Below are 8,462 nucleotides of genomic sequence, written 5' to 3'. Positions count from 1 at the left end.
GGCAGGACCTGAGGTGATGCTCTCCAGTAGTTCTTCCCCAGGTGGTGCTGATGGAGTCTGGTCTTTCTCTTCTCAGAGGTGTGTTAGCAGCCACTCCTACACTCAGCTTCTGGCTGGTCCCTCCTGCCCCAGGGGACTGCTGCACTCTGATGCACACAGCTGGGAGCTCAGTCTCATGTTTCCCAGCAGGTGACGCCATCCTGCTGGTCAGGGAGGGCTCCACAGTGCTTGAGCTCACACAGGTGACATCCTACCTGGATTCCATGAAACAGCTCAGAACACATACTTTTGTCTTCTTTAATCTACAGAACCCCCAAATGTGTCTCAACAGTCTTATTGCCCTCTACCCCAGGTGTCTTAGTTTGGGTTTCATTGCTGTGAAGAGACACCGTGAACAAGGCAACTCTTATAAGGACAACATTTAATTGGGCTGGCTTACAGTTTCAGAGGTTCAGTCCATTATCATCATGACGGGAACCATGGCAGCGTACAGGCAGACATGGTATTGGAAGAGCTGAGAGTTCTAAATCTTGATCCAGAGGCATCTAGGAAGAGACTGTCTTCTGAAGGCAGTCAGGAAGAGGGTCTCTTTCCCCACTATGAGCCCTAGCAGACCTCAAAGCCCACCTACACAGTGATGTATTTCTCCAACAAGGCCACACCCACTCCAACAAGGCCACACCTACTCTAACAAAGCCACACCTACTCTAACAAGGCCACACCTCCTAGTAGTGCCACTTCCCATGGGCCAAGCATATTCAAACCACCACACCAGACTGTACATCACTGGCCAGAAGGACACCTGCCATGGATGGGGCTCAGTCCTTATGGTTTCTATGGAGTTAGTTTCACTGTCAGGAAACTGCCTGAGTCAGAACCAGCTCCTGGGTCTCTTGGTCTCTTGAGCAGGAATCTTCTGTGCCCAGACTGAGACCTTAGACCATCAGAGACACATGCCTCTGACTTCTGACCCTATTCTATATCTTCTTCTGTCTTCCAGCTTCATACACTCATAAGACAGCTGAAGTCCAGACTCAGCCAAGCCTCAGAAGCCACGGGGCCTGGACCTGACCAGCAGGCACTTGAGTTGTGTAAGAGGCCTGTCTTAGTCTGGATTTTTTACTTCTGTGACAAAGTACCATTTCCAAAAAGAAAGTTAGAGGGAAAGGGGTCTATTCAGCTTCACCAGAGCAAGTCAGGACTGAAACTCAAAAGTGGGCAGGAACCTGGAGGCTTAGAGAGAGAGCTTATATGGAGGCCACAGAGGGGTGCTGCTTACTGGCTTGCTTCCCATGGCTTCTCAGCCTATTTTCTTACGGAACCCAGAACCACCAGCCCAGGGATGGCACTGTTCACAACGGGCTGCCCCTCCCCATTGAACATTAACTGAGAAAATGCCTTACAGCTGGGTCTCATGGAGACATTTCTTCGACTAAGGCTCAACCCTAGCTTGTGCGGAGTTCACCCAAAACCAGCCAGTACAGGCCATTTGACCCACAGAGTCAAAAGCAACCCTGAGCTCCTGACCACACCAACCTAAATGTGTCTTCAGGTGGCAGCCACAAGCTTCTACCCCTTGGCACCTTTTTCTTCTGAGGCTTGTCTTAGGAGCCAAGGACATTCTCTGCAAACACCCTTCTCCTATGTGGCTCTCCCAGTGTCCCCTAATCCACTGCTAATTTGACACCTTCCTCAGCCCACTCAAATACATAAACTAAAGTGACCCCGATTTTCTGGGTGCCTTGATCTTACACAGGACAGGACAAGGACTAAGAGGTGTTACAAATGTTAGGAAGGGCATGATTTCACACAGTGGCCACAAGGGGGCCCAGGAGCAGGGTCAGGAAGAGGGCAGGGCTGTTTGCTGAGTTTATTTGTCTACAGGCTCTTGTGAGCAGAGAGGCTAAGGCCACTGTAAGGCAAACAAGACCTCACTGACATTTAAGTCTCCGCTGAGCAGAGAAGAACCTGTGGGGCTGGAGAGATGACTCAGCTGCTAAAGGCTAGGCTCACAACCAAAAATATAGGAGAGGAAACCGTGGACGTATTACTTAGCTACTGACATGTAAAACTGCACCAGAACATGGCAACCAGCACAATGCTTACCGTCTGCAGTGCTGTCCCCGTGCAAGAAGAGCCTTGATTTGAAGAACAGGAGCAGTCACTGCCATGACGCCATTTGTCGGGACTGCTAAGACCACTGGGAAAAACCATGGAGACCAGAGACTGGTGCTGTGGTAGCCATGGCATCGTGGGCCTAAGTGTCAGGCAGGAACAGAGTCCAGGAGTGGCACATCAGGCGGAGCCTAGGTAATGGACATCCTGATTTTAGTCTCTCTTGACTTATCTGGAGCTTTGATGATATTCTTAGCAAGAGTCCTGGACAGGTGTCTGGATGTTTCTCTCCTCTCTTTTCCGTCCTTTTCATCAATAACCTAGTTTTTTTTTTTCCTCCTCTTCACAGATTTTTGTGGTGAAATGTTTTTTCCATAAACCCATTTTAGGACAGACAGAAACAGTTTCTAGGATTCGGAGTGAAGTGTTGCTTTTTTTTCCCCCAAGACGGATGTAGCCTGGCTTTCCCGATTCTTGAACTCACTCTGTAGACAAGGCTGGCCTCGAACTCACAAAGATCCACCTGCCTCTGTGTGCTGGGTGGGATTAAAGGCGTGTGCCACCACCGCCTAGCCAACATACACTTTTTTCTTTTGTGTGTGAGATGATGTTCAAATCCAAGCTCTTTCGAGTGTTAGGCTGAGCTACCCCCATGGTTCTTTTCTCTAAGTTATAAAAGAAAAAATGATTTAACATGATGGTGTTGGAACTGAGGCATTGCAGCGGGTCCACTCCCTGCACTGCTGCATAAATGCCCAGCAAGAACTGGCTGCTGGAGTCTTCCCCAAGGCTGAGGTTCAAACTGCTGCAGCCAACACAGCAGTGGGAAGGGCTGAAGATGTCTTCTGGCCACCAGGATCCCCTCAGATGTCCTGGCCCTGCCCATAAGGGAGAGAGCCCTTTAGTCTCTGGGACTTGGGACAGCATCTCTAAGGGGCTCTTAATTCCACAACCAGGATCTATTGCTGAACCTGACTTTTAGGGGTGGGGAGCCCACAGAGAACCAGTCATGGCTTGTCTTAACCCCCATCTCTGGCCACGCCATCACCTCTCATCCCATCCCAAGTTCCCTTTGCTATCACTTTGGTTAAATTTTTAAAAAGTGCTTAAAAAATGGAGCTACTGGGCTGGAGAGATGGCTCAGTGGTTAAGAGCCCTGGCTGCTCTTCCAGAGGTCCTGAGTTCAAGTCCCAGCAACCACATGGTGGCTCACAACCATCTGTAATGGATCTGATGCCCTCTTCTGGTGTGTCTGAAGACAGCTGCAGTGTATTCACACACATGAAATAAATAAAAAAGTGGAGCTACTTATATAAACCGTAGACACGCACTATCGACTTTACACAACAGAATGGATTTCAACCTAAAGTGACCGCCCACCACTCTTTATACCAGTTCTAAAGAATATGGAATGCCAACTTTATATATATATATATAAAACAAGGTCTTACTATGTAGCTTAGCTGGCCTTGAGCTCAAATTGAGACCTCTGGAGTATTGGATTAAAAGCATTCACCACTATGTCTATCTGTATTTGTGGGACAACCTGGAGGATCCAGTTCTGTCTGTCCCTTCATCACAGGGTCCTAGAATCAAATTCAGGCCATCAGTCACCATCCTCTCTGGCTTCCTTCCTGTGGGTTCTGGGAAATGGCCTTAGGTACTCTCGCAGGGCCTTTGCCACCAGAGTTCCCCTCAGACTCCTCCAAGCTTGGAAATACTTCATAAAAGCCAAACATGTTAGAACCACTGAAAAGGCAGCAGTAATTAAAGTTCAAGGCCAACCCAGATTACACAGGGAACTCCAGGCCAGTCCTGATGGGATACATAAAACCCTGTGTCAAAATGAGGAAAAGTGGGGTAAAATGGCTGAGGTCTCTGGGCAGCAGTGGCGCACGCCTTTAATCCCAGCATTTGGGAGGCAGAGGCAGGAGGATTTCTGAGTTCAAGAGTTCGAGGCCAGCCTGGTCTACAGAGTGAGTTCCAGGACAGCCAGGGCTACACAGAGAAACCCTGTCTCTAGAGAAAAAAAAAATGGCTGAGGTTAAAGGTGCTTGCTCTTAAGAGGATCTGCCTTTGGTTCCCAGCATCCATGTCCAAGAGTTCACAAGTGTCTTTGAAAGATTTTAATTTTATATATTGGTCTTTTGCCTACATATATCCCTGTGCAGATGAGGTTATTTTGCTTGCATAGGCCACAAGGCAGCTTCAGATCCCTGGGGACTAGCGCCATGTGGGTGCTAGAAGTTGAATTCTGGTCCCCTGCGAGAGCAGCTAGTGCTCTCAACCACTGAGCAACTTGAGCCTGTAACTGTGGCTCCAGGGGTACATGATACACCTCCATGAGTACCTGCAGTCACCCTGCCAGGCTTAGCTGATCTCTCAGCAGGCCTATCCATTCCAACTGCTACTGCAGAGACCAGTGCCCAGTCGGTAGTTTACAGCAAGTTCTTACAGGCCCAGTGCACATAAATGCATGAAGGAATATTTATTTATGTAAATATAAGGATGCAAGGAGTGACAGCACACACCTATCCAGAACTTGACAGGCAGTGGCAAGCCGGAGTCTCTGGCTCTCCAGGGCTACCTACATAGGGAAGGCCTGTCTCAAATCATAGATTAAAACATTTTTAAAACCAAAGGGAACAAGAGACAGGATTTGAGTTTGAGGCCAGCCTAGTCTACACAGGATTGCTAGGATAGTGTCCCACAAAAGGGGGCAACCCCAAAGAAATGACCAAAGTGATTCATAGCTCCCATTATTACCAGAGCTGATCGATCTGTACAAGTGGCCACACAGCATACATTCTAAGGATGTTCAATTGCACTCATAACCTGGAATCAAGCTGTTTTCCACATCTGGGGCTGAAGAGATGGCTGGTGGGGTGGTTAAACACTTGCTCTTACAGAGTACTGGAGTTTAATTCCAAATACCCTGATGGTTGCTTACGATTTTAAATCCACTCTTTCATAAACACCAGATTTGTACACAGTACAGAGATCTCAAGGCCTAACACTCAGATGCGAAGTTTCAAAGAAATTTCATTTTCTTCATCTTGCAGATGTGGAAACGTCTGCCCCCTTGTGGACACAAATGACCAAGTGTAGCACTATCCCACACCCTTGTTCCTAGGGACCAGCATGGTCGGCACGTTACTCAGGACTCTTCCAATCCCTCAAACATGGGACCAAGACCCATCTGCAGTGGGCTTTCCAGCAGTTTACTGCATCAGGGGACAAGGCAGGAACTGAACAACGCTTGGAGAAAACAAAAACCTCAGGCACACAAACGGTACACGAGCAGGCTAGAACAGGGCTCTCAAGGTTCTAAGTCACTGTCAGGGACTATTACCAAGTACCTAGCCAGAAAAAAAGGGCAAATTACTACAAAATCCAGGCGCCAGTCTCTTTCTGGGTTAAGATGGATGAGCCCAGTAGAGCTATTGATACAGTAGACAGCAACCTCCCTAAGGCACGACCTGAGTATGATCTCAGCAGCTGGAGTTAACAGGCAGCCTCCCCTCCCCCGACCCAGAGCACTGAAGCTCAGCCACATCTCTTAGGAATACCTTCTAACACAAACCTGCAAACACAACTACTGCTCAGGACAAAAGACACACAAACCCAGCCTTGCTTTATGGAAAATTTATTGCAGCTCTCTAACCATAGATTACTTTTTCTTCTCAACATCCTGCTCCGCAGCCTCCTTCGCCCTCTTTGCCCGGATGCCAAAGAGCCGGGCGTTGGCACGGGCCATGCGGAGACTGGCAAACGCCTTGAAGTTCTTCTCTTCTTCCGTGATGACTCTGGCCTTTTCCTTTTTGAACACCTGGAAAGAGAGCACAAGTCAAGATCACACATGTGACAACGTGTGCACAGGACCAACACTGTCGCAGCCCTCTGGGATTAAGATAACCATGCTGTGTGTGAGGTTGGGATAGAGATCGTGGGTTTAATCCAACCTAGACTAAATTAAGTTCTAAACCAGCTTTGGCTTATATATGGAATATATTAGAAAATAATTAGAGCCATGGCTTCAGTAATGACACCTGCTGGTGAGCGACATCAACCTGACACAGCCAAAGCCATCCGAGCAGGGAGCCACAATGAGAAAATGCCTCCCTAAGCTTGCCTTTAACCCTCAAAGTAGATGCAGGTGTGGTTGGAGGCCCAGCCTGGTCTACTGATGAGTTCCAGGACAGCAAAGGCTTCAGAGAAACCCTGCTGTGTGTGTAGTTCTCTTAACCAGTCACGTATGTGCACAGGGCCGCCCTCGGCTGGCGGTTCTGGGCTCTCACAGCAGCACTCCTCCCCATGGCCGCAGCACTGGCCTCCAGGTTCCTGCCTTTCTCCAAGGGGCAAGTGTAAGCCTAGCCTTGGTTTTGTCATAGCATTTCACCATAGAAACAGAAAGCATAAGACACATGCCCTGTCTCCTTCAGAGAATACACTCCTAAGTGCTCTAAGCAAGTAAGCAATGCTCAGTTAGGGGCGTGCACACTTCTGAACGGAAGGCAAGCCCATGGCGGGGGCGCACGCCTTTAATCCCAGCACATGGGAGGCAGAGGCAGCGAGATCTCCAAGTTCAAGGCCAGCCCAAAGCTACAGAGAAACACTTTTTCTCAAAACAACAAAAACCAAACACCCCCCCCAGCCCCAAAGACTGGAAGGTTGTTCCTAAGAACTAACACCAGCCCCAGATGTCTGCCACAACACACTTTATACCCGCCAATCTTGTTTAAGTATTAACTGAGCCGAGCCCATATGAACAGTGTGCACTTACATTGCGGATGGGCATCACGGGTCCTGTCAGCTGGGTGGCCAGTTTAAGTTCTTCAGCCTGTTTTTGAGAGAGAAATGGTTGAGTCCGACTTCTTCCTCTTGCCTATTACTTACAAACCCCACTACCATGGATGTGCTTTTGTTCCTAAGGAGCAGGCTGCGCAGCACCCAGCATTTCCCGGCCCGGTCGGTGCTGGCTCCACTGAGGGAACAGAACCAATCCGCCCCAATCCCACTGTCAGGAAGCCCACACCGACAAGACACACACCGATCCTCGTTACAAAATCCTTCACACTTCTGAATACCGAGATACTTTATGCACAGAAATGTCCCTGGATGACCTGATGGGGGTGAACTCTCTAGAACAGCAAATCAGGCCCCCAGTCCACAGCTTCCAACATTGGCAAACACGGGAAAGCCCAGGGACACCCTAATGGTTCCCACCTCATCTGTACACCTCACTTCCCCAGTCCGCCCATCTCCCACTGCCGCAGTGTTTTGAGAGGCTACACTCATGTCAGCTCGGCAGAGCTGGACCCAGAGGCACAGACTTGTCTACACTGAGGTCCCAGGTACTTACGGAACTGTCTCCCTTCTTCGGAGCCGAAGGCTTCCTGGGGAAAAGTATGAGCTTGGAGCGGTACTCCTTGAGGCGCTGCACGTTGGCCTGCAGTGACTCCGTGGATTTGTTTCGCCTCCTTGGGTCCACAGAGATGCCGATGGTGCGAGCCATTTTCTTGTGGATACCAGCCACCTGTCCAGAAACAGAAACGGGTCAAACGTCCTCGCCAACCCCCTCGCCCAGGCTGGCCCTGCCGGGAAAGCTCGGTGTTATCAGATGGAAAAGGGTTCAAGAGTACTTTCATCAAGACAGTACAGCGATTCCGGAGAATGTCATCATTCCACCGAGCCCCAGGACTACCGGACGGACACCCCGCCCCGCCGCACTCACCCGGAGTTCCTCCAGGCTGAAGCCCCTGCCAGCCCGGACCTTGGTGTGGTATCGAACCGTAGGGCACCTCACGATCGGCCTGATGGGACCGGACGCGGGACGAGGGGCAATGCGGCGCGCTTTCGCCTGCCGGGCCTTGCGTCTGCAGGAGGGACACAGCAGTTACCTCTGCACCCCCCGCGCGTCCACGCCGGCGCCCCGCCCTGGGACCCACGCGAGGCCCGCGCCGTCCATACCTGCGGATCTTGCGAGCCGGCTGGTTGAACCACGTGTCCACTCGCTGCTGCCAGTCCTTGTGGAAGTGGGGCTTCAGGATCATGCCATTCCGGCTGGGCGCCATGGCTGCCTAAGGCCGCGAGGGAGAGGAGGGCGGCAGGTGAAGGCCAGCGTCCCGAGCCCCCGCCCCGGGTCCTCCCGCCCCTGCCCTGGCTCTGGCTCCATGCCGTCGGCGCCTAGGCTCCTCCATGGCCGCCCGGGCAGCCTCTCTTCGCCGATGACCGCGGATGGAGCGCGATGGAGCCCGATGCAACACGACGGGACGGCCGGCGGTAGAGACTCACCTCCTAGACAGGAGAACGGCCGAGCGGAAAGGACCGGGCACCGCAAAGCACCC

At 51.0% G+C, this 8,462-nt stretch overlaps 1 protein-coding gene and 1 non-coding gene across 2 annotated transcripts; both read right to left on the bottom strand.

The window, feature by feature from the left end:
- Positions 1 to 5,745: 5,745 nt before the first annotated feature.
- On the bottom strand, positions 5,746 to 8,462 carry Rpl13 (ribosomal protein L13). The gene is made up of 6 exons (XM_028753256.1): positions 8,410 to 8,462; positions 8,086 to 8,195; positions 7,850 to 7,991; positions 7,478 to 7,651; positions 6,899 to 6,955; positions 5,746 to 5,944 (listed from the first exon to the last, which is right to left on the bottom strand). Exons 2-6 carry the CDS (start codon positions 8,187 to 8,189, stop codon positions 5,786 to 5,788), a joined length of 636 nt encoding a protein of 211 aa, XP_028609089.1. The 5' UTR covers positions 8,190 to 8,195; positions 8,410 to 8,462; the 3' UTR covers positions 5,746 to 5,785.
- LOC114609533 lies at positions 7,712 to 7,797 on the bottom strand. The gene has a single exon (XR_003709546.1). It is a non-coding gene; the product is annotated as a small nucleolar RNA MBII-202 (small nucleolar RNA).

This window comes from Grammomys surdaster, unplaced genomic scaffold, assembly GCF_004785775.1.
Source record: "Grammomys surdaster isolate TR1022 unplaced genomic scaffold, NIH_TR_1.0 128, whole genome shotgun sequence".
Lineage (NCBI taxonomy): Eukaryota > Metazoa > Chordata > Mammalia > Rodentia > Muridae > Grammomys > Grammomys surdaster.
Note: the sequence above shows the minus strand (reverse complement) of the source record. Positions and strands in the feature narration are given on the sequence as shown.

Bases quoted from the DNA above. Each gene is read 5' to 3' on its own strand.
- Rpl13 (XM_028753256.1), bottom strand. From the start codon at position 8,189: ATGGCGCCCAGCCGGAATGGCATGATCCTGAAGCCCCACTTCCACAAG. The intron at 7,652-7,849 runs GTGAGTGCGGCG...GTTTCTGGACAG, and splicing joins TCAGCCTGGAGGAACTCCGG to GTGGCTGGTATCCACAAGAA. The intron at 6,956-7,477 runs GTAAGTACCTGG...TCTCAAAAACAG, and splicing joins CGAAGAAGGGAGACAGTTCC to GCTGAAGAACTTAAACTGGC.